The following is a 25,441-nucleotide window of genomic DNA, read 5'->3' as shown; positions in this document are numbered from 1 at the left end:
TTTGAACAATCTTAAAAATAATAATAAAAAACAACAACAACAAAAATAAAAAAAGATTCAGGATTCAGTTCAGATTCAGTTTTTGGTTTGTGAACAGCATATTTCTCGCTCACTGTGCAGAGGTGACACTGCGGTCGTACCTTGATCAGTGTATATGCGTAACCTGTGTTATTAAGTAGGACTACCCAGCTACGCAGGGACACGTTTTCTAGGACAACACACCTATCAAAATGTTGTACTAGAAACAGAACGAATGACTTTGACGTATTTGGTAAATATTACAACCTGTTACGTGTAACGCCGTTTGTTAAACGCGACATGATGGTAACTCCACAAGGTGTGCTATTGTTTGTTGATTGCTGAGTTAGATCACAGGTTAATGTGCCAGAGGTATTGATCACGGGTTAAGGTACTGCAATATTAACGGCAGTACAAAAATCTCTTCTTTAGTTAGCTTCAAAACAGCTGCAATCAACAAAACAAATAAATACATTAATAATAAAACAAATAAGAATAATAAGGATGAACAAAAAATAAGACCTGGGAGCCCCTTTCACCAGAGAACAACAATTACGCGTTACATAATGGTGCTATTTTGGAGAAAACTAGAGGTAGCTATAGATTTATGTGTAAAATATCCAACAATAAAATATGTTCAGAACATCATCACCGAATTATACCGACCACTCTTCCCCGACGGTGAATGGCGGCTCTGAGTTTCTGTGGAGTCCAGTGTAGACCTGCAATACAGCGTTTGAAACCCTCAGGGAAGTCCGCTCAGGGACTGCGCACATACCGCACATACCACAGAACAGTGCAACGAGGGACCATAAGAACCCACATGGGAGGAACACGCTGGGAACAGTCTTCAGTCTTCCTTCATAAGAAGCTGGATGCCTGACAGAAATGATTATCAGAATTAGCGATAATTTGAGTTTTTTTCTGAATATCAAATGTTGAATTGCTTTAGCACAGGTCGGGTTTCACGTGCAATAAATTTAAACTGGTTTCGGATTTTTATTTTGATATCTCTATATCATATTCTGCATCAGATGTTAAAAGTTTGTCCGCTTTGCATGAGTAGCTAATGCTGTACTAGATTTCATCAAGTGGAACAAATACAAGGTATTGCTACGGCATCGCCAGTGAAGGGGTTAATGATAAGCGTAGTGCACATAAGAATAGACTGTGACCAAGTGTCAAAAGGAAATCAGATGATGGCGACAAGGCTTACGCGTGGATAAGAGGCGTAAATGAAGAGTAACCAGATCAAAACAAAAGGCTTTCTACCATTTTGTTTTTGAACTGAATAAACGCGCTTCTCCGTGCGAAATCGGGATTTTGAAAGGGGCGTGGCATGCTAATGAGGCAGTGCGTCACTGACGCTACGCGCGTAATTATGGCGCTTCCGGACGGGCTGCTGCTTGTTGTCGCTGCGGTTTGTGTCGGTGGCTTTCTGTGCTTCTGCCTTCGCTGCCGGGGGATCAGAAAGACCTTCTGGAGTAAGAGCTTATTCATGAAGGTTATGGCGCGGACGGAGAAACCACTCTTCCGAATCGCGTAAGTATGGTTGACAAACCAGCTCCTCTTCCTCACCCATTCATTTTCACGCTAGCTTGCTGGCTGCTTAGCTGCTGTTATGTCCTGTTAGCCAGATTATGTGTCTGTGTTTCCGCGTTGTTTTGTTACCATCCAGCGAGTGTTGAGCAGCCGTAACGGCAAAGGTTTAACAAGCTGATGCCGCTGAAACTGGGTCGATCGCTGTCGTGGTGAAACGCTCGCAAGGGACAGTATCTTCCTGGTTAGCGAGCTTGTCATCGTCATGTCGCTCATTGAGTATAATGATAACTAACTAGATAGACGCCTTAGCATAACACAGAGCCAGTTATTTATCCACCTGGAAATTACAATTACGATTTACTGTAACGTAAAGACACAAATATCCAAATGTCCGTTTGCATGGACATCTGTTTGTTTACAGTGCAATGCCATGTGATGTGCCAGCCTGTTGCAGCAGCTGTGGATAGTATGGGACAGCTGAACTAGCTGCAGTGGCTACAATGTGTACACACTATTCCTTTGTAACCATGAAAGCTTGCTTATTTTCAGTGCGCTCAATTTACAAAGTAACATCACCAGAAATGTCAAAAGTGGTTGACAGTTTGAGGGTATGTTGCACTTGAAAGCAATGAGCCGTGAGTTTATGTGGGACTGCAGAAACCTAGCTGTACCTGGCGATTACTCTTTTTTGCATCATTGCGTTGTCATGTTTTGGCGAAACGAAAAATACCCATTTTCAAAAAGTGTCACCCCACCGATTGCTATGAGTTCTCCCACAATATGCCACTTAACCACCTCGCTGGTTTATATTCGCAGGTACACTTTGTACACCAGGACTAAACTTGGTTACATGTTCTATAAGAGGCAGATGCGAAAGGCTCGCCAGCGTTTCCCCACCGGTCATTCGAGTGCACAGCCCATGGAAATGAACGGTACGTGTGTCTTATTGGTAGTTAAAATGTTACATAAATAATAATATCATTATATAATAATAATAATAAGCCCCTATTCATTGTTCTGTTGTCAACAGGTATTAAAATAATACCAATTCCAGTACTGTCTGACAACTACAGCTACCTGGTGATTGACACGGTCTCAAGCAAAGCAGTGGTAGTGGACCCTGCAGATCCACAGACCGTTCAGGTAAGTGATATCACAGGTGCTCCATTATCACCAGGTAAGCTCCTGCACTCCTGCTCACCCCATCTGGGAGGTTCTGGTTGTTACCAGGAGCTTGGAGCCAGCAAATACGTATGTGGCTTCAACAATTACAGAGGCTGAGTTTTTCATGTAAAGCACACCACCCTAACTGTCTGGTCCATGTGTTAAGAATCTGTAATGTTACCCCAAAGGTACATTCGTTTGCTGTCTATAATTTTATTTGAGTTGAGCATTTTTTAACCATGACTGTGATCTTGAAAAACTTGGAAACTTTATACGTTTCTTTCACCTTTAACCTACAATGGCACAAATAAGATGCCACACAGACATGCACCAGGGCCTGGACAGGAAGTGTCTGATGAACCAAAAAAGCGTTCCAGTGCCCTTGTGTTAAACTGCCTTTCGGTTACACAGGCACACTCCTATGGGGAATAAAATCATACTGATGTGTTTGTGCTGCGTTGAGCCTCCATCAGGTCACACTTGAATTTGAGCATTTTTAGACATCTTATCAGCACGATTAACTGCACTCATATTTGCTGCAGTTCTGTGTGAGGGTGCTGGGAGGGAGGGCTGTGTTTCTCGTCTGTCACACTTCCTCAGTGAAGCGGCATGCTCTGTGGTTGGGCTGGGGGGTAGCGGTGTGATCCTGCCTGCATTCCAAACCTCACACAATAACAGTGCAGTCGCCGCAGTTCTGTTGTGCTGTGGGGGGGTGCGGGGTGCGGGGGTGTCAGCCCGGCCTGGACGGGACCAGCACACTTTTTTTGTGCTCAGTCACAATCCCAGAAATCACGAGAAATGGAGAGTAACGAATGTGCTCATCTTTTCATTAAAAAACATGCAATGTTTGGTACAGGAGTGCACTCGTCCCTACTGTGTGAGTGAATATCTTTGTTCAAATATTATTTTTTTTATCATGGGATTTTAGGGCTCAGAGTTGTTGGTTGTCAGCAGATGCCTCATGGTCATGCAGAGCTCACCAAGTCCTCTTTAGGCGCAGCTGTGCGACTTGGGGCTCTGTGTAGCCGTGTGGCTTCAGCACCGAACAATGCCCCGCATTGAGAGTGAGTTCATTTTAAAGGTCCGGCAACATTGTGTGTTTTGGGCAGATTGTCTGTGATGCTTTTCGTCTCTGTGCAGGCCTGCGTGAAAGAGGAAGGGGTGTCGCTGGAGGCGATCCTCTGCACACACAAGCACTGGTGAGGAGAGAGAGGCGGCCGCTTCAGCAATGCCACGCTGTGTGTCCCAGCCTCTAATCACATTCATTATGCTAGCAGAGGACAGATGACCCATCACTTGCTCGTGGACTAGTTAAACTCATCTAATTAACATTAGGCAATCTTCGTCCTCCAAACCAGGTTACAACTCAACTTTTTCCCTGGAGACCCAGGTGATTTTAAAGTAGCTTCTTGGGAAAGGGCAGACCTACATTTGAATCACTGGCCCTTCTGCCAGCACTCCTGTGCTGTGCTTAGTATTCTTTAGGAGGCCTTTCACACAACACCTGCTGAAACGGCATAATATACCAAGGGACTGCATTTTGCCAAATGAATTCTTCATTTTTTCATAAGAACATAAGAACATAAGAACATAATTTTTTCAAGGAAAACCTGAGTTCCTGTATCACATTTGTCACATCTGAGTGTCACTGCCCTCTTATTTCCTGTAAGGCTGTAAAAGTCATCTGAACAGTAGAGTTTTCTTCCCATTAGTCCCCATGTCCACTTAATGCACAGTAACATTTATTGTGAAAAGCTGCTGGTGTGTGCTAAACTTGCCTTTAAATGTGCTTCTTTATTGTGAGGGTTTTCCTGGTTTGCTGTGATTGCCCTGCTGAAAGGCAGCTGCAGAAGCCAGTCTTTTTGTGGGAGTTTAGAGGGGTGTGCTGAGGGGGGCAGGGAGATCGGTGTGCACCGTAATCCCGGTTCTGCCGCACTTTCAGGGACCACAGCGGCGGGAATAAGGGTCTGAGGAAGCTGCACGGCTCCTGCCAGGTGTATGGGAATGCCATCGACAACATCCCCGGCCTGACACAGTGAGTCCCGAGCCCGCTCGCCGTCAGCCAATCGCATCAGCTGCCCTCAGAGGGGCGTGTCTGACCCGTGTCTGTCTCTGAAGCGCTCAGAGGGGCGTGTCTGACCCGTGTCTGTCTCTGAAGCGCTCAGAGGGGCGTGTCTGACCGTGTCTGTCTCTGAAGCGCTCAGAGGGGCGTGTCTGACCGTGTCTGTCCCTGAAGCGCTCAGAGGGGCGTGTCTGACCGTGTCTGTCTCTGAAGCGCTCAGAGGGGCGTGTCTGACCGGGTCTGTCTCTGAAGCGCTCAGAGTGTAAGTGCTTTATTCAGTGATCCAAGGTCACAGATGGATTAAATAAAAAGGGAATTGGTCTGAAAAAGAGGCAGGATGGACTGAGCCCTGGGCTGTATCATCGTCTGTCTCTCTCTCTGCTCGTGCACCCCGCTCAGTGTCCTTACCCCTGCGCGACAGCAGTGCTGCTTTCAACATAAACCATCTGTTCCCTGTTTAAGCAACTCTGCTCCCATTGGCCTGAAACATTATTTCCTGTTTTGGGAGCTCCACAGCTTGATAACTGCCTTTAGAGCTGGATGGTGATATACAGCTCTCACATGCTGTTGTCATGCCCAGCGTTGTTAAAGGAGTCACCCTGTTTTATCTGTGGTCTCTGGCTAATGTCTCCATTCTTTTTCCTCCGTGCTGACTTGGCTTCAGCTTTATAAGTGCGCTTTTTCCTTATTCTGTCATTCAGGGTGTGGGAACTTGGACATCGCACTATCTTCCATTTTTTCTCTCCGTTTTACACAAACACATATCCCAAGGCAGGGAGAGGGGAGGCCTGCCCAGCTGCTTAAATGTCATTCAGACTTTGCCTTGAGTGGCTGTTTGGATCCAACAGGACAAGATGAAATCTGAGAATATGTAATATGTGTCAGGTTATAGTGTACTCTTGTTAACGAATATCATGTTTTTATAGATATACAGTAACTTCTATTTCCCAGTCATTTGTTGAAATGAAATGGAAAAGCTCTGTCCTGCCACTTTAACTTTTTCCAGAATCCTTTTAAAGAGTATGAAATTGCCCTCCCTCAGGCTATTCCTGGAGCCCACTGCAGAAGCTTGTTAGGGATATTGAATTTACTGATGGTTTATGGAATCTCTTATGTAATGTTTTTGTTCTTTGATTTAGACCCAAAACGCATTTCAGAACTTTAAATATAAAATGGCAAAAGACCACGTACACGTCTTGTACATTCAGTTGGACAAATGTATTGTTCTGACATTCTCCTTCTTAACAGTTATCCTGTATGCTTCCCATGTGTAATGCTGCTCATAGTGTACTGCAGAACATTGCGATGGCTGATTGGGTTATTTCATTTGTGGCCTGGTATCTAAAGGCCTATATCAGCCAGTTGGAGGTCACATGGTTTTCACACTTCACTGCCTTGTTTTTTTTCGGGTTTTCAGCCCTCTCTCGGACAAAGACTCCATAGAAGTGGGCCGAATGAGCTTCAGGGCGTTCTTCACCCCCGGGCACACTGTGGGTCACATGATCTACCTCCTGGATGGGCGGGCCCTTGGGGGTCCCTGCAGCCTTTTTTCGGGGGACCTGGTGTTCCTGTCGGGGTGCGGTGAGTACCAGCAGTCTAGAGCAGTGGGCGTGGTGCTCCTCTCTTTTCCGGGCTGTTATTTTTGAGCCTTGTGTGGGACAATGCCGTCCTGCCGTTTGGAGAGACTCTCAGCCTGACATGCTCTACTGAAAACATCGCTGTACAGATGGATTAGCCAGTGGAGAGAGATCATGGAAGCAGGCCAAACTCTCACTACACTCGGCGTGCCACCTGTGAGGGTGTATAAATTATATCATGTGAGAACAAGCTTTGCTAATAGTGTTGTAGGCGTTTGATAGTTGGGTGACTCATCTGAGAGCACTCAGAGCTGCTTTTTTAAAAACAATTAGTATTTTTTTAACAGTCCAGTTCAGCACAGTGCAGTCTTTATAGTTCAGCTCTAGTTGGAAAAATTGATTTGAAGTCGTTGGTAAAAATAACCTTTTTAAAAAGTACAAAGTGCACTGCACCCCAGTGGCCCCTGCCCGGCTGACTCATAGATGCTTAGCATGTCCAAGCCTTCATTTTCCTTTCCATTAAATAGCCCAAGCTGTTAGCTGTGTAAGCACAGCTGGCAGCAGAACCAACATTATTCTTTTTTATTGGTGTCTTGGACATGAGGGATCGGGGGGCATACGGAAAGTTTGTTGAACAGAAAATGTGCCCAGCGCTCATGTTAGAAAGGAAACATTTCAGATTCAAACAAAAGGATTTCATCAATATCCAGTTTCCATGAGCATTTGTGCAGCCGGCTGATCTGTAAGTCTGAGACGAAGCATGGATTGGAGAGTCGCTTTCCGCTTCTGTGCAAACTCTGTACTCCCCTGGGAACGGTCAGCCATCTTTTCTCCTGTTGGAATGTGGGGTGTTGAGGGACTGTGGTGAGAAAGGCCCTCTGTTTAACCTCTGAACTGGTGTTGCAGTGTGCACAGTGAGTGAATAGTTGAATGAATGAATAGTGTTTGTGTGAGTGTGTGAGTCTGTGTCGTGTGTGTGTGTGTGTGTGTGTGTGTTGGTGTGAGTGTGTGTGTGTGTTGGTGTGAGTGTGTGTGTGTGTGTGTGTATGTGTATGTGTGTGTGTGTGTGTGTGTGTGTGTGTGTGTGTGAGTGTGTAAAATGTAAAAATTCAAAGCTCTGTTTCTTTTTGTTGATCTCCACATGTGCAGATCAGTGCTGAGCTCTGGCTCAGGGGTGGGTTTAATGCTTAAATCTGAACAGGGATAACCATTTGGACCCAATGATCCACTCGTCTAGGAGGAAGAGGTCAAAGTTTTGAAGGAAGAAACTTGTTAACCCTTAACATGCCTTTTCTCCACCGCAGGGAGAATGTTTGAAGGCAGTGCCTCTATGATGCTGTCGTCCCTGGATACAGTTGGTTGCCTGAGCGATGACACTCTTTTGTGGCCTGGTAGGTTTTGGGGTTTTGGGAGAGGGAGGTGGAATCATACGTGTTAATTTCCAGCTGCGCTAAACTGCATATGAAAACTGCATCTCCACTCTACTGCTGCATGCCAGGAACCCTCGTCATTCACAGGAGATGCATGCTGTAGACATCCCATAAATCCCTGTGAATGTGTGAATGGGAAAGATGCCATTACTGTGCTGTAGTCATAATAACTGCTCGTGCTGTAAGGGACATTTATTCTCAACACAAATCAACCACATCGTCATCATGAATAAAGTAATAATAAGAGTTTTCAATGAGTACACATACGTAGTAGTGCTGGGTAATGTGTAAAATAAACATTGGTGAGTTCTGGTTGGTGCGGTGCTCTGTGGCTCAGGAGCAGAGTGAAGCCGGGGGGTGGGGGTGGGGGGGGGTCAGCCATACCAGGCAGTGACTGGCACAGCCATGACTGCTGACGAGTCAGCACAGCAGCGTGACGGATCATTGTGGCAGTGTTCAGTAGTGTTCGGCAGTGTTCAGTAGTGTTCGGCAGTGTTCGGCAGTGTTCGGCAGTGTTCGGCAGTGTTCAGTAGTTTTCATGCGTGTTGTCTGTCCCAGGTCACGAGTATGCTGAGGATAACCTGATGTTTGCTGCGGAGGTGGAGCCCAACAACACTACCAGGGAGAGCAAGTTCCAGTGGGTCGTGCAGCGGAGGAGTCAGAAGCTGTGTACGGTGAGGAGGCCGCGGCTGTATGTGTGTGTGCCTGTGTGTGTGCCTGTGTGCGTGTCTGTGTGCGTGTGTGCGCGTGTGTGTGTGTGTGTGTGTGTGTGTGTGTGTGTGTGTGTGCCTGTATGCGTGTGTGCCTGTGTGTGTGTGTGTGTGCCTGTGCCTGTGTGCCCGTGTGTGTGTGTGCCTGTGTGTGTGCCTGTGTGCGTGTGTGTGTCTGTGTGCGTGTGTCTGTGTGCGTGTGTGTGTCTGTGTGCGTGTGTGTGCATGTGTGCGTGTGTATGTGTGCCTGTGTGTGTGTGTGCGTGTGTGTGTGTGTGTGTGTGTGTGTGTGTGTGTGTGTGTGTGTGTGTGTGTGAGTTGAGAGAGAGCTCAATACTTCCTCCAGTGATGTCCTGGCAAGGGGTTGGGAGGGGTCTCTTCAGGGCGTGGCAAGCCTTCAGACTGCATTTCCTGTAAGGGGTGTGGATGCTCCAGTGGTGCCCTCTGGGACAGGCTGGCAGACCCGGCCGAGACGCTGGGTTCAGTGTGAGCTGCACCAGAGCACAGTGCAGGCATTGCACGAGTCCACAAGCACTTTCTTTGGCAGTAGGTTCCTTTATTATTTCATTTTATTACATATCTGAGCAGAGTTTGTAACTCATTAAAAGGAAATAGTTGTAAAGCCTTTTAAATCTGTTTCTAATGAGAAAAAAATCACAGCTTGTTAATGGGATGGGCATTTAATAAGCCTAACGGCTTTGAGAAATGGGTTATTGGTCCCTAATTTAGTGTGCTATTACTCAGTATTGGTTTTACGATCATAATGGTCTATTACTCTCAATGTTGTCTCTATTTTTTTTTTGGCAGGATCCAACATTCAGGTCAATTGATACTCTAATTACAGTCATTAGGCGTATCCCTGTGATGTTGGGCCTGTCGCGGTGATGCTGGGCCTGTCGCGGTGATGCTGGGCCTGTCACAGTAATGTTGGGCCTGTCACAGTGATGTTGGGCCTGTCACGGTGATGCTGGGCCTGTCACAGTAATGTTGGGCCTGTCACAGTAATGTTGGGCCTGTCGCGGTGATGGTGGGCAGATCACGGTGATGCTGGGCCTGTCACGGTGATGCTGGGCCTGTCGCGGTGATGTTGGGCCTGTCGCGGTGATGTTGGGCCTGTCGCGGTGATGTTGGGCCTGTCACATTAATGTTGGGCCTGTCACAGTAATGTTGGGCCTGTCACGGTGATGTTGGGCCTGTCACGGTGATGCTGGGCCTGTCACAGTAATGTTGGGCCTGTCACGGTGATGCTGGGCCTGTCGCGGTGATGTTGGGCCTGTCGCGGTGATGCTGGGCCTGTCACATTAATGTTGGGCCTGTCACAGTAATGTTGGGCCTGTCGCGGTGATGCTGGGCCTGTCACGGTGATGCTGGGCCTGTCGCAGTGATGTTGGGCCTGTCGCAATCTGTAGTGTTAGGCCTGCTGCAGTCTGTCCCCTGTGTAGACTGTACCTCCTGCTGATGTTGTGTGCTTGCTCTCCATTTCCCCAGAGTCCCTCCACCATCGGGGAGGAGAAACAGTACAACCCCTTCCTGCGGAGCCACTCCCCTGAGCTGCACCGGGCCCTAGGCCTCCAGCAGGATCCCAGCGAGGACTGGACCCAGTTCCGGGCCCGAGTCCTGGAGGAGCTGCGCAGGAGGAAGGACGTGTACAAGGGCAGATAGCGGGCCAGCGGGCCGGCCTGGAGCAGAACCGGCAGCGAAGGACACTCCTGCCGTGCTGTAGATAGACGGGTGGTCACTGAGGCCTGGGCACACTGGGGTCACTCTGAAAACAAGGTCACTCTGAGTGCTGCTGGCTGTTCTTTTGGAAACAAACACTGATAACGAAACTGTTTTCCAAACATTATGGTACAGATTGCATTCCAGGGTCAAAGTGAACAGGTACAGGTTAGCTCAGGGGACTCCTTGCATGCTCTTTGGATTTCTAGACCTCTGGCTGCTGCATTTTTTTGCAATGTGACATCTGGTTCTTGAAGCAATGTGTCAGGTCAGAGGTAAGTGCAAGGAGCAGTTCTACTTCAGAAAACAGTGTCAGTTAAACTTTATACATTTTATGAAATTATTGAAGGTGATTTTAAAATGTCTATGGTGAACAAATAGGAATTTATTATGATTTATGAAAAACATAGGGTTAGGAATTATTTCTTCAAAGGCAACTTTATATTTTCTGTAACTCTAATTGCAGGTCAGATCTTTTGTAACCTCAGCTACATTTCATCTGACCTGGTGTGTGTCATTTCATTTATGAAGCTCATAATCAACTAATCAGATAACAGATAACTACTGATGTGTAAAGAGTTGTAATGAACAAGCTGTGAGAGGTGGTAACTGTGATTTGACACATTAAAGCCACAGGTGAGAGATGGTAACTTTGCTGCCATGAGATTTGTGAAAAGATTTGTGCCAACATTTGAAAGTTAAGGTATGGCAGAACAAAGATTTTTTTGTTGTAATTAGGGTTGACATGGACTTTTCAAGACTGGGTATCCAAACACTGTTTTTCGCGCAGGTTTTGATTGTACCCTTCAGTACCTGCCGCTGTGTTTATTTGTGTGCTGCTAACGAGAAAAGTGGCCACATGCTACAGGCATCTTATCCACTGTGTAAAGAAAACTGTCATACCTGCGACAACCACTGATGGTACTAAAAGCACTGACAATAAAATTATTAGTTTTTGTTAACGGTAAATGATCTGAGTGCGATTTATTGTATGTTCACATTTATACAACGCACAAAATGAGATTTGAACCCCGTTTGCTGCATTAACAAATTGTATTCAAGGTTTACCCAGCAGCTGTCGGCTACCTCGCCAGCGTAAGACCTCCTATACAGTTCACACAGATGGCTTTAGATGTTCTCAGAGGTGTGGTGCTGAGCGCAAAAAAATCTACGGCTATATATCGACATATATCTTGTGGAAGCAATCCAAAGGTTTCATTTCGACCCCTGAAACGCGCAGCCATGCATGCGCTGCTATGCGTACTTTACGGTACGTCGTCTTGCCTTGTTGTTGCACGGTTGCCGGGGAAACCCTTCTAGATGTGCGGTAGAACTACGCTGCAACCTCGCTGTCTGCAATTGGACAGGGTATCCAGCAAGGTAAAGTAACGCCAACGCTCCTTGCGTTTGTTCCTAAATGTTTTGAAGTGTTTACTTTAAAATGATGAGATTTAATCTCTAATTTCTATGCCTTCCTCACCTATTGGCTACCAAGACGCTAAGCAAGACACGTCGACTGCTTGGTGGCTAAAAATCATGCAAGCATGGAAAGTCGTAGTCTCTAGAAAGCAGTCATCGTATTCTGTGTGCAAATACATTGGAGTAATGTATTTCGCCTGCAAGAAAAGTCGATAATTAGTAGTGTACAGATTAGAAATATCACGTTCCACAAAATGTTTATGCTTATTGCAAGAGGCAGGCTACCTCGCAACGCAATCATGCTTTTTTCCTGTATTAGCGTGATCTATTATTTAGCCAGCTTATTGTTCTGAAATAAATACAGTTATCTAGGGGATGGAGGAGCCATCTCGGGAAGTTACGCGACTGGACGCGTCCAGGGAGGCGTTACAGTTTCTGGCTAGCATTGGTAAGTATTTTACGAGTGTGAAATGGGGGAATTGCAGTAATTGCATGTACCGCAATTACATCGGTATGTATTATAATTTCAGTGGAGATGGTTTTCATAGGACGGGTTTTGTAAGTGCCGTCATTGGCAAAAGCGTTTACTTTTCTAGCAGCAGAGAGATTTGGGGAAGTTAATTAGTTAAACCACCTATGGGAGAGTGACCAGCTGGAGTTGACAGGGGGGAAAAGGTGAATGTTCACTACAATGCTGCTGCATTATTATTTCGAGTCGCACAATGCAGGTGGAGAATGCCTAGAGCACTGATCAGATAATTTCCTTACTTTTTATGTTTGCTTTGATGGTCTCGTACATTCACATCAATCTAATCACAGCATCTGAAAAATAAAATGGATGACTAGACCTCAAGTGTATTTGTCTTTGAAAAGAATAGAAGGCCTGTCCTCTGTTTCAAAAGACATTCATGCATACTGTATAAACACTCTATAAACGAAAGAGTCACAGTCATTTAACTGTGGCCTGCTGGGTTGTGTGTAATTCATGCTGATCTCCAGGACATTACAGCACAAGATGGTTCCTTCTCATTGTTGCCAGTGTGTTGATGTTAATGCTGGCTTTATACAAACACACGGATAAAGAGGAATATGCCAGATCATTAAACGGTACATTTCAATAAGCAAATTCATTCTTGAATTTGGCTTTGTTAAAGATACTAAAAAAATCTGTTTGCAGGTGTGAAGGAACTCGAGCAGTGCCTGTTTGCAGACTCTTTAGTGACGGTCTCAGATACTGGAAGAGAGCTGGGAGAGTTTAGTATAACTGTCCAAAAAGTGACTTATGACAATGAGCCGTGCTACCACGTTCATGCTAACAGCCATGGCACCATCGACAACATACCCTGTGGAACCTCCATCACAGGTAGACGAAACAATGTCATTGAAAACTGAAACATGCAAAAGTGATTTTAATCAGGCATCAGCATTACATGTGTTTTTATGAAATATAAGCCCACATCTTAAATTAACTGCTTTTTTCTTTTTGTTTACCAACAGCTTACATATCAAGGACACTTGAGACATTAGAACAGAACCATCATGAATATGTTACGGTACTTCCCCTAGTTTTGCTAGACACCCTGAGGTGTTTAGTTGTAAAAATTAGCATAAGATTGAGATTTGTGTGACGTTTATAAATATTGGACAGTATGATATTTTGAAGCATGATAATAAATCATCACTCACTAATCAGTCTTGAAGTCTAAGAAGAAATATATACTGTATGTGGTTTCTCTGACCTATGCTTTAAACAGAGACAGTAAAACTACTTTATACTACCATCTAGTGGTAAATATTTTAACTACACTCCCGCTGGGCAGTGTTAAGATAATCAAACGAATCAATTACTTGTTTCCCAATTTGAACTAATTATTATACAAATCAGATATAATGAGATTTTAGTTTATTTAATTTGGTGTCACTAAACAATGTAAATAAACTGAACACTGTGTGTGTGTATGTGTGTGTGTGACATCTCGATTACTGGGTAATTGCAGCTTCAGGACCATCGTTTGGACAGGAAGTCTCACATGGTCCAACAGGGTGATAAGCTGCTGGTGAATAAGGTCATCACAGAAAGAGAGGTCAGAGGCCATGGCATACAGTCAAAATACGAGAATCGAATGCTTTATTACAGTAAGCGGTTCACATACAGTATTTGCAGAAGAAAGTGGAATGGCTTCCTAAATCAGATTGCAACTGTCAGATGATAGACAGAAAAATGATACACACAATCTGCAAAACCATCTTTTAATATTACTGCCTTCAGTGCCTTGTGCTTACAAGGGAAACAGTTTGAACAGAACAAAGACACCTGATATCATAATTGTATTGTTGTGACATTACAATTTTCAATTATTAATATGTTATCAATGGGCATGTTAAAATTCAGTGATGGTTTGAGCTGACATATTTAACTACGTGTTGTAGTTAAATATGTGAGCACCAATTCCATTTGCAGCTCTTTCATAGGATTCCTTTGTGTATCTTATTTGTAGGAGGTGAAGAGACAAACTTTCACATTTCCATTAAGTTCTCTGGAGGGGTTTGTATCAGAGGCATCCAACCTTCTTATCCTGCGAATTCTGGCTCAGAGGAAGAGGATCCCAGAGAACATGGTGTTCCTCGCCTTGGATGTTGAGACTCGGATCTCGGTCTCTTCCTATGTGAGTGCTGGTTGCTCCTTAGTTAAACAATCAACATTAAAGCATAAAAGGGCAGGGTTGGAGAGCGAGGGTGGAGGTGTTTGTGTCACAGCCCTTTTCTGAAGCCCAGTTTGCAGTTGGGTGCCTTGGGATGTGTGTGTGCCCTCCTGTGACCCGCGATGTGTGTGTGCCCTCCTGTGACCCGCTCTGTGTGTGTGCCCTCCTGTGACCCGCGATGTGTGTGTGCCCTCCTGTGACCCGCGATGTGTGTGTGCCCTCCTGTGACCCGCGATGTGTGTGTGCCCTCCTGTGACCCGCTCTGTGTGGCCTGTGATCAGAAGGAGCTGGGGATGAAGCAGCAGATGCTGGGGCAGGAGTCTGTGGAGGTATTTGGGATTGAGAGGACGGTGGCATCCGCTGAAGACGTCCCTGCCACATGGCGCTGCTGCTTCCTCTCAGACGGGTAAGAGGAGTCACTGAGCAGCATGCCGGCTCACCTGTGCACATAGCTCAACCTTCCAGCTCACCTGTGCACATAGCTCAACCTTCCATTTCACCTGTGCACATCGCTCAACCTTCCATCTCACCTGTGCACATAGCTTAACCTTCCAGCTCACCTGTGCACATAGCTCAACCTTCCAGCTCACCTGTGCACATAGCTCAACCTTCCATCTCACCTGTGCACATAGCTCAACCTTCCAGCTCACCTGTGCACATAGCTCAACCTTCCATCTCACCTGTGCACATAGCTCAACCTTCCAGCTCACCTGTGCACATAGCTCAACCTTCCATCTCACCTGTGCACATAGCTCAACCTTCCAGCTCACCTGTGCACATAGCTCAACCTTCCATCTCACCTGTGCACATAGCTCAACCTTCCAGCTCACCTGTGCACATAGCTCAACCTTCCATCTCACCTGTGCACATAGCTTAACCTTCCATCTCACCTGTGCACATAGCTCAACCTTCCAGCTCACCTGTGCACATAGCTCAACCTTCCAGCTCACCTGTGCACATAGCTCAACCTTCCATCTCACCTGTGCACATAGCTCAACCTTCTAGCTCACCTGTGCACATAGCTCAACCTTCCATCTCACCTGTGCACATAGCTCAACCTTCTAGCTCACCTGTGCACATAGCTCAACCTTCCAGCTCACCTGTGCACATAGCTCAACCTTCCATCTCACCTGTGCACACTGCACTTCTCATCCTTTCAGCAGAGCCGCGAAGTACACGCAGGATCAGATTTAGGCTGATCATGTGCATTGAACTGAAGAAATTTGTGTTGAGATTGGCTGTATGACAGGAACAGTGTCATGTAATTCAGTACATCTGATTGTGTGTTTTTCTCTTGTAAGAACAACATTAAAGATACTGTATACATTAAAGATACTGCATACATTAAAGATACTGTATGTTAAACCTCTGCATGTTACACCTGCTGATATGTTTGTTCTTGTAGTCAGAGAATAATACAATAAAAATCCATAAAATGCACAGAAAAAGACACAGGCGCTGTATTTAACTGTGGGATGTTTTCAGACATCTCGCCAGCAGAGTACAGGTTGGATCCCCTGTGACAATGAGGCTTATTCAGCTGCCGTCTGTGATCAGAGGAGGTAAGTGGTTTTATTTTAACTGAAATTCATTAACTTTGTTTAAGTGAAATAAACCCAAAAGACCACGATTTCTGTTATGTATCCACATGAGAACTGGATGATATCAACCTCTGTTTTATGAATGCTTCATAAAGAAAAATGAAATACATTTTTAGATGACAAGGATGACAAACCTGTGTTTGAGAAGAAGCCCCTGGTCTGGGAAGAGGATATGCAGCTGTGTTCTAAATTCCTTGACAGAAAGGTGGGGCAGAAGTTTACGTTTCATTTCTACCTGTTAGAATAGACAGGTGTTGAAATGGTTTTGTTCGGTGGTTGTGTCAGTTTAAACGTATCAGTGAGTGTGAACTGTGATTGAGAGCAAGGTGTCTGCTGTACCTTTCAGTTAAATTCTGAAATGAAGTGTGTTTTGCCTTTGAGACAGTGCTGGTCTCCAGGTGCTCAGTATTTCACTGGTTCTTGTGATTCAGGAGGAGCTGGAAGCCGACCACGCCTCATACATCAGACACCATCCAGAGCTCAAAGCCCTGATGGCCGATTTCCTGCAGTTCCTGTTGCTCAGAAAACCTGACGACGTCTTCTCCTTTGCTGCAGACTACTTTGCAGCTTTCTCTTCACGGAGGAATCCAGGAAGCAGCATCCAGTCTTCCAGTGTGATCCAAACACCTGAAACCCTGAGAAACCAAGACTCATAATGCACATATGAATAGGCATATCATTCGCTGTAGTGTGTGTGTGTACCAGACAAATTATTAAAGTTTTCATTTAGACAATTGCTGTGGCTTATTTGCGTTTGTAAATAATGTAGACATTTTGTATTTCCAAGTTAGCAGAAAGTAATGTTTCACTTTTCCACTGATCAAATGCATTTAATAGCCGTTAAATGTCGTGCGGTCAACTGGTGTGGGGTAATACTCAGTATGCGTTCTACAGAGAGCACTCGTGTGGACTACATTTCCCATAACACCCAGCATATTCGCGTCATTACAGATACCAGGCGAACGGGAAGAAGGGAGCAGGGTAATCTTGCAAGTTACACGGCACATTCATTTAAGTAACAAACACATTTGTTAAAAAGAAGATTTGGCTGAATGATCTCAAACAACGATAGTACCTGGTACGTAAATTTAGCGAACAAGAACAATACGAGGCAAGATGCAGGTTTGTAACTGGCAGCAATAATACTCGTAGAGCTATCTAGCTAGATGCTAGTCGTGTCATTCAGAATACCATTTGTTTTTAAGTAATATAATCGCATTATCTTTGGACATTTGATGCAGTTTAGCTAGCTACTCAGAAATATCTACCATTCATATAGACTTCCAGAAACCGTCTGTCACGGACCAGTACAGTAACGTAAGAAAATGTTGAAAACAGTGATTCTCATCGGAGGCCCGCAGAAAGGTAAGCGGAATACATTTAATTTCCAGCATTAACTCATTACTCATTGAGTTAAATCACGGAGGACATTTCTTTTTGCCCCGACTTGGTGATCCTTGTAAAGAGCGCATACACTAATGTACGGCAGTGTTATGATGACGTGGCGATGATCCGGTGTGGGGAACTGTACACCAGCATGTGATTCATTCACAAACTGCATGTCACATTTTCACATACTTATGTATTAATGTGTTCTTTGCGGGTAAATGCAGTCTATAATTTAAAGTTACGTATTATGAGGCAGTAGAGTTCGTGAGTCCTACATCGTAGCCAGGACGACTGACAGTAATCCGCTTATCTGATGATGCAAACCTGTCTACCCCGGCAGGTACGCGGTTCCGGCCGCTGTCCTTCGAGGTGCCGAAGCCGCTGTTCCCGGTGGCCGGAGTGCCGATGCTGCAGCATCACATCGAGGCCTGCGCAAAGGTGGCTCTGCAGAGAGATCCGCAGGCTACAGTACATCTATACAGTACCAGAGTGTACTGGTGTCTGCTTAAATAAATGAATAATAATGATAATAATATGTCCTGTAGGTCCCAAACATGAAGGAAATCTTACTTATTGGCTTCTACCAGCCCAATGAAGAACTCACCAGGTTCTTATCTTACGCACAGCAGGAGTTTAAAATTCCTGTAAGGTAAATATCACAATATTTTTGAATCCTTTCTAGGACACATTACATCAGGAGGGCCTTTTCACAGTGAATAATGTTGTGTTCTCACCTGTGCTGGCCTAGATCAGATTGGTCATAAGATTGAAACTGTATGTCAGGCATTTCTGTACCTCTTGCCCTCACAGGTGTTATAAACATTTTTAATTTTACTCTTGGTGTTGAATAATAATAATAATATCCAACCATTAGTGTCAATATTAAGATTAGTGATAAGATTAAGATTATTACCACTAATAATACATTTTTATTTCTAAGGCACCTTTCTGTGCATGCACTGTTGCTCTTCATATAACATGAGGGCCCCCTGCTTTTATAAAGTCTTAGAGAGCTGTGAGATTGTATCCAGGTGGAGCGGAGGTTTTGTACACCTGTGTGGGGTATTTATGTGGCACCTGGGACTCCGGTCTGTGAGAATGACCCACAGTTTACCTTCCTGTTTTATGCCCTGTATTTGATGGATGGAACTTGAAATGAATTTCTCTGAGGATGGGTGTAATGTGTAGTCAAAACTGCACCACACTGAAAAGCTCTTTTCACAGTTACTGCTTCATGTCTGTCATGCTAAAGAAAGCAAGTGTAGACACAGATTCTGCCTTGCTGCCTTTCAGGCCATGTGTAGCATATAAGACAGTTTTTTTTTTCGATAAAGTGGTATGTGCTGGCTCAGCAGGTGACAGCCCTGTCCTGGTTGGGTCTGTAGGTACCTGCAGGAGTACGCTGCTCTGGGCACGGGAGGGGGTATCTATCACTTCAGAGATCAGATCCTGTCCGGTGGCCCGGAGGCCTTCTTCATCATGAATGCCGACGTCTGCTCTGAGTTCCCGCTGCCCGAGATGCTGGATTTCCAGAAAGAGCACGGAGACACACACAGCTTTGTCATGCTGGGGACAACGGTGAGGGGGCGTGGCATTACGGGGCATTATGGACCATTATGGGGCATTACGGGGCACTATGGACCATTATGGGGCATTACGGGCCATTACGGCCAAGGGGTGGTGGGGGGGTGGGCCTTGGGGGCATTCACTGCAGTAAAACTTTCATACATTTGTGATGGCAGTAGATTTTAAAAGCCCTCAGAATGGCACTTTTCACATTAAAAAGATGATGTGAAAGGAGTAGCTTGGTTGCTTGTTAAGTTTGACCTCTGTGGGGTACTGTACTTGAAACTTACTCCTGAAACACTGTTCCCGAAGCATTAGAAATTAACTATTTTTTTTCCCGTGCTCAGGCTAACAGAAAACAGTCCATGAACTATGGATGTATCGTGGAAAACCAGCAAACAAATGAGGTACTATATACACAACCTTTTTTTAATATCTTTCATTCTGTGAATGAATCACACAGATGGGACTGTCAAAGAGAAATCAACAGCAAATGCATATTAAAATAAGAAATACATGTTGAAATGTATGCAGAAATGTGTATTTAAATGCACATATATATTTGTTTTTAGGTGTTGCATTACGTGGAAAAACCCAGCACTTTCGTCAGTGACATCATCAATTGTGGGATCTACTTGTTCACCCCGGAAATCTTCCAGCACATCGGGGCGGTGTTCCAGAAGAACCAGCAGGACATGCTGCTGTGAGTGGGCGGAGTCCCGCTGCAGGCGTGCATGCTAATTGGACCATTTCCTACTCCTCAGTTCTATTCATTTGTCTTTTTTTCTCCCTCCCCCTTTCCTGCCACCATTCTGTTTCCTGTTCCTCCTCATCAGATATCCCTACGAGGGGTAAGTGAGCGCGCAGCGGTCCACGCTGTGGCTGCTTCCCAGAGCGTGCGCATCCCACCCACTCCCTGCAGCCTGTAGTGTCTGTGTGTCTTTAAATAGCAGCACTGTTTTAGAGCACGGAGCATCTCACAGGTAGAAATAGCAAACATTCCAAAGCACAGAGAGGTGGATGTATTGTTCTGTCTGTCGGGGGTGTGGTCACACTTCCTTTTCCAAAGGTTTTGTTTGTTTCACAAGGTTCCTTTCTTGACTGACGATACACTCAGAAGCCCCCTAGGAATATTCTCAGCCCATAGAAAGCCAGACAAACCAGAAGAACTGGAATATTAAGGTTTCATGGTAGCTTAGGGTAGTTTTTAGTTTAGGCGTGAAACAAATTTGGGTCATTGGTTTTAAGGAAATGATTGTTAAAAAGTTAGACTAGTGTACACGTGAATCAGTAGTTCTCTCAAGGGGTAGCAAACTCAGTGATAGAGTATTATTCAAACACAGTTGTTTAGATGCACCCAGGGAATGCAAGCATGCTAAACTTCAGCCATATAACATTTTAAAGTGCTCAATATCAGTGCTACCAAATGACACGAGAACCTTGTGTTGAAACCTGATGATCTTTACAGCACAATTTGGCAGCAGAAATATCTAAACACATGAGCATAAGGATGGGAACAGTCTCTGGATACATGACATTTCTTCACTAACCCAGGTCATTCTCTTTGCTCATCTCTGAAATACCATTTCTCTCAAACGCAGAAAATTCCAGTCTTTCTTTTCTGTCTGTAGCTGTTAACAGAAACAGGTTTCCTTTGGTATTCTTTAACATGTGCCTCACCAGGAAGCTGAGCAGCTGTCAGGGGTCTTTTGTAGGATAAAAGAACATCTTTATTGGTTTTGGCCTAAGCCTCTCGTCAGGGCGATGTGAGTGATGTAGTCTTAGCTGCAGATTTGGTTTGTTTTTCATGCATTTTCTGAGCTAGCGTGGTAGTGCTCCATTTTCCTCATCCTTCCAGGCAGAAAGGGAAATGTGAGAGATGGGAGGAGGAAGGGGAAGTATTCTGTCAGAGGTGGGTGGAGTCTGGAAGAAGTCTGGTCGGAGCCTATGAGAGCATGGCCAATGCATGGTAGGGGTGGAGCATCTTGCTGACAGTTCAGAGAAGAAAGAGAGGAGAGTGATGGTGGGAAAAATTTCCTGGGTCACCTGTAGCTGCTGGGGTCACTGGGGGTCAGAGGCTAAACCACCTCCACAGCCTTTCAGGTTTCCAGATAGGATCAGCTCACCAGACTGAAGGCCTTGGGGTTCATCGGCTCACAGGTGTATCAGTGGGGCCTCAGGTGAAGCCTTGCTTCATGCCATGTTTGTGGGTGCAGTCACCATGGTGTCCGCTCCTTCTGGGAAGAGAGGGCCTGATGTTTCACCAAGATGCAGCAGAGCCATGACGGTATGACTCTCCGCCCACAGAGAGGAGCAGACCAATGGCTGGCAGCGGGCGGAGGTGATCCGTCTGGAGCAGGACATCTTCACTGCGCTGGCGGGACAGGGCAAGCTTTACGTCTACAAGACCGACCGATTCTGGAGCCAGATCAAATCAGCTGGGTGAGTCCACCCCCCCCCCCCACCTGATCCAGGGAGGGAACGGGTGAGTCCACCCCCCCCCCCCCCACCTGCTTCAGGGAGGGAATGGGTGATTCCACATCAGTGGCTCCCTTACAGTCAGAGATCTGCTTTTGAGGCTAGGTCAGTCTCGGCCGAACTATTTGATACTTCACTCCCAGCAGTTAAAGCTTCACTGATTAAACGGCTATCAACTCGATTCCCCACTGGGGCACTGCAGTGTAAATATCCAGCTGTGTAAATGCATGGTAAGCTATGTGAGCTCTTTAAGATGTTCTGGATAAGAGTGTCTGTTAAGCCTAAAAATTAATAATGCGATTTAACAGATCAGCGATATACGCCAGTCGCTTGTACCTGAACCAGTACCACAAGACCCACCCAGAGAGGCTGGCGACCAACAGAGACGGAGGGCCTAAGATCAGCGGTAATTACTGAGCTCGTGACACATCGTGTCTCTGCCGCTGATCTGCATGCAGCCCGAGACTCAGGTCACACAATGTGTTTTCTTCCTAGGGAATGTGTACATTCATCCGACAGCCAATATTGATCCTACGGCTGTGGTAAGTAGTTAGAGTAATTGATACGTGACATTATAGCACAGAATCGTTACTCCCGAGAGCCACGGGAGTCAAACGCTCACCACAGGACTGTTTCTCCAGTTAGGACCCAACGTCTCCATCGGGACGGGGGTGACGATAGGCGCGGGCGTGCGAGTGAGAGAGTCCATCATCCTCCACGGAGCCACTCTGCAGGCGAGCACCCCCCCCCCCCCCGTGTCATGTGACCTGCGTGAGGACGGAGTGCATTCGGGCGCCTCTGAATGGGACAGAACAGCATGGCATTGTTCAGCACTGAGGCCTCTATACACTCCTCATTTGGAGGAGCTCCAGTGATTCAGGCCACAAGTTAATTGATTGACAGAGATTTCCATTGTCAGATGCCGTCCGCCAGATAGCTGTTTACTGGGAGATTACCCCTCATAATAACGTCAGTGCTTACACCACAGAAGTTTGTCAGTCTGTACATAACCGCTTGACCTCCAGCTGTAGAGATCGTATGCTGTTTGTAAATGTTCATGAAGTGTTACTGATGCGGGATATAAATGGAGAATTGTTTTCCTTTAGTAGCCAGCAGTGAAAGAGACATACTCTATGTGTAACTTTCATTATTACCAAAAGTTTTTGTATTTGTTTTTTTTTTTAGGATCACAGCTGTGTGCTGAACAGCATCGTGGGATGGGACAGCACAATCGGCCGGTGGGCTAGAGTGGAGGGTACCCCTAGTGACCCCAACCCAAATGACCCGTATGCCAAAATCGACAGTGAGACACTGTTCCGAGATGGCAAGCTCACCCCCTCCATAACTATTCTGGGTCAGTACCTGTTTTTCCCAAGTCGGTCTTTGGAGAAGCTCTTGATCAAAGCAAAAGATGCAGAATTTGAATTCATTTTCTGTTTGTTTTTCAGGTTGTAATGTGAATATTCCATCAGAAGTGATTATACTCAACTCCATAGTCCTTCCGCACAAAGACCTGAACCGGAGCTTCAAAAACCAGATTATACTGTAGCTCGTTTTCTCTGTGCTCGTCAGAGGCGGTGTTCATTTTGACTGACACAAATGAAGGATGCCGTGGAATGTACAAAAGTGAAAGAAAAATCTGCCATTGAATTTCAATACAAAAACATTTTAACGTACTAAATGGCAAAAGGACAATAAATGAGCTTATATCAGGTGCCTAGTAATTGAATTTCTAGTTTTGTATTCCAGACAGTGACACATTTGATTTGAAATATTTCTCTCCAGAACATTGTTTTGAGATGGGACCTCATTTGAGGCGAAAGATATTACATATGCACTGAGAACGCTTTGAGAGGAAGAGGAAGTGGCTCATTTCCCTCGGTGTGTAATCATGACACTAATGATGTCTACATCGTACCGTGCTATCACTGTGCAGTTAACCTCACACTGACTGCTGGAAGCCTCATGAATCACACCTGATGTCAGTTTGGATTGTTACTGAAATTATGCCTTAAAACTTTAAAATGCACAGTTCCTAAACAGGGTGCTGTGGACGTGTTCACAGGAGTTCCTGGGATAAATTGTAAGGTGGTAGGTTGTGTTTAGTGCTTTATATATCCACTAGTATGTCATTTATCTTAAGGTTTCCTCATTTAGATCGACAGTACTCATTCTCAAAGGGTCAACAAAATTGTGATGAGATATGAATGTATTTCCTGAATCTGGCTCTAAATACAAATTAATATAATGACGTTGCATGGATTCATTTTGGCATAAATCTATATGTTAATCTGTTTTAAATAATGTGTGGTTAGCCTATAGAATCGGCAAGACCTGAATCCATGGGTACGTCCACCAGTATGTTCCTGCATTTCTCAAAAAAAAAAAAAAAAACTTATTTCTAGAGTTATGAAAATTTTAAATTGTTGTAGAGATATGTGTACAGATTGTAAATTAAAGGAACTTGATGCATAACTAAGTGCTTTCTTTAATTATGTGCGGAAATTGATGGCTTTTAAGTTGAGTACTGTTATTAAAATATGAGCGTGTTAATTGCGCGGCTCGTCTTGAGGTATTTGCTTGATTTGATAGCGGCCATTTGAAGTGTCATTCTTTGATTAAAGGAATCAGTGATTGCCCCTGCAGTACAAGGCGAAAGTGGAAAGCAATCAGTAAAGGCCTGTCTAAAGTCTGAGCCTCGCAGAGAAGGGGCAGAGTTTGGATTAATGAGTTCCCCCTGATTTACTGCCAGTCTCCCCGAGATTGGCACGACGGGCAGTGTGGCACAATATTAATTTTGAATGCCTTCATGTGAAAATTCACTTGAAATTAAATTATTATGCTTTCTGCAATGCACAGGCGGTTGAGCCCAATCTATTTTAATCGCAGAAAGAGAATTATTTTGCACCAGCTTCACAAACACTCTTTTAAATCACAGTTTGCCCAAATGTTAGTTTCATTTTGTCATCATGGTCAAAGGTGATATATTAATACATTTGGAATATTACCAAATTAAAATGAATTCATCAATCATGACTGAATATGGATAAAATAAGATGAGAATAAGACAGAGGAGTCATCATGTCTGGGTCTGATCTGCACGTGCATATAATTCCCACGGAGAAAAATCACTCCCAGGATAGTGACGCGCAAATGAATGCCTTTGTACTTGCGTCTTTATGGATTAAAAAATAATTAATTCAGTTCCAGTACTCCACCCGTTTTAGACAAGCTGTTGCATGTGGAACGCTATTCACATCCAGTCGACACATTTTTCACTGATGGCGTCTAACAGCAGTACCTGTTTCTCTCAGTTTATTCTACACTGTATCCCATTGCAGGTTTATAATGCAGAAGATATAGCAACCACATACCTTTATATAATCAGTAGTGAAAAGTGAAAATGTTGGTAGGTTTTAGTGTGTAGCGTTTTCAACCACACCACAAACACCATAAACAGAAAAAATGTTTTGAAAGAGTGGAAAAGTGAAGCAAAGTTCAAATAAGATCGATACCTCAGAATCAATTTGCAAGATGCGATGAACTTTTTCATGCTGCTGGAAGTGATTTTTGATTTTGTCACTATTGCAGTGAGGGCATTGTGGGTTTTCAGTGTACTGATTCTGCTGAGACTAAACAAAGGACAGATACAGTTATGTACACATGTGTGTGTCTGTATGTGCGTGTATGTGTGTATGAACTCTTAAAAATATGCTGGCTGAACAACGTTATGGGAAACAGTGTCAGGTTAGAGTAGTCAGTTTCTCCCATCATAATCTTCTTTGATTTTGATTGGTTGTTTTGAGCACACCACAGCAGAACACTGGACATCCAGTGTACAGAGTGCACAGGACTCTGGAAATATATCAGTAGTTTACACTTTTTAAAGGTCCTGATTTTAACTGGAAAAGAAGTTTTTTGGAAGTCTGAAATAATATCCGTGCAGGGAAGGTGTCCCTAGAGGAAGCATCCAGACAGATGTAGAGGCACAGGGCAGATCTATAACCATTGGGCATGTCCAACCAAGCACCTTCCCCGAGTTTTATTTTCCCATACAGCGACCA

At 44.8% G+C, this 25,441-nt stretch overlaps 3 protein-coding genes across 5 annotated transcripts; all 3 read left to right on the top strand.

Moving 5' to 3' along the window:
* Positions 1 to 1,399: 1,399 nt before the first annotated feature.
* Positions 1,400 to 11,441, top strand: pnkd (PNKD metallo-beta-lactamase domain containing). The gene is made up of 9 exons (XM_036544658.1): positions 1,400 to 1,560; positions 2,377 to 2,492; positions 2,591 to 2,703; positions 3,865 to 3,923; positions 4,667 to 4,759; positions 6,204 to 6,367; positions 7,668 to 7,754; positions 8,352 to 8,467; positions 9,992 to 11,441. Exons 1-9 carry the CDS (start codon positions 1,400 to 1,402, stop codon positions 10,163 to 10,165), a joined length of 1,083 nt encoding a protein of 360 aa, XP_036400551.1. The 3' UTR covers positions 10,166 to 11,441.
* Positions 11,442 to 12,016: 575 nt separating this feature from the next.
* Positions 12,017 to 16,643, top strand: LOC118789511 (ciliogenesis associated TTC17 interacting protein). The gene is made up of 9 exons (XM_036545975.1): positions 12,017 to 12,089; positions 12,819 to 13,004; positions 13,139 to 13,194; positions 13,639 to 13,725; positions 14,140 to 14,307; positions 14,625 to 14,749; positions 15,829 to 15,905; positions 16,061 to 16,149; positions 16,376 to 16,643. Exons 1-9 carry the CDS (start codon positions 12,017 to 12,019, stop codon positions 16,598 to 16,600), a joined length of 1,086 nt encoding a protein of 361 aa, XP_036401868.1. The 3' UTR covers positions 16,601 to 16,643.
* A 249-nt stretch (positions 16,644 to 16,892) lies between these two features.
* Positions 16,893 to 23,855, top strand: gmppaa (GDP-mannose pyrophosphorylase Aa). Of its 3 annotated transcripts, none has more exons than XM_036545200.1 (14): positions 16,893 to 16,925; positions 17,224 to 17,309; positions 17,674 to 17,771; positions 17,879 to 17,982; positions 18,719 to 18,911; positions 19,247 to 19,306; positions 19,472 to 19,602; positions 19,736 to 19,750; positions 21,207 to 21,341; positions 21,686 to 21,783; positions 21,873 to 21,919; positions 22,019 to 22,111; positions 22,563 to 22,731; positions 22,826 to 23,855. In XM_036545200.1, exons 2-14 carry the CDS (start codon positions 17,270 to 17,272, stop codon positions 22,924 to 22,926), a joined length of 1,284 nt encoding a protein of 427 aa, XP_036401093.1. In that variant the 5' UTR covers positions 16,893 to 16,925; positions 17,224 to 17,269; the 3' UTR covers positions 22,927 to 23,855. The 3 variants fall into 3 exon arrangements, with proteins under 3 accessions (XP_036401093.1, XP_036401092.1, XP_036401094.1); XM_036545199.1 differs by having other exon boundaries at positions 16,900 to 17,022; XM_036545201.1 differs by lacking the exon at positions 19,736 to 19,750 and having other exon boundaries at positions 16,900 to 17,022.
* The last annotated feature ends 1,586 nt before the right edge of the window (positions 23,856 to 25,441 follow it).

Source organism: Megalops cyprinoides, chromosome 14 (assembly GCF_013368585.1).
Source record: "Megalops cyprinoides isolate fMegCyp1 chromosome 14, fMegCyp1.pri, whole genome shotgun sequence".
NCBI classification, from domain to species: Eukaryota; Metazoa; Chordata; class Actinopteri; order Elopiformes; family Megalopidae; genus Megalops; species Megalops cyprinoides.
This window is presented reverse-complemented; position numbering and strand designations above follow the sequence as displayed.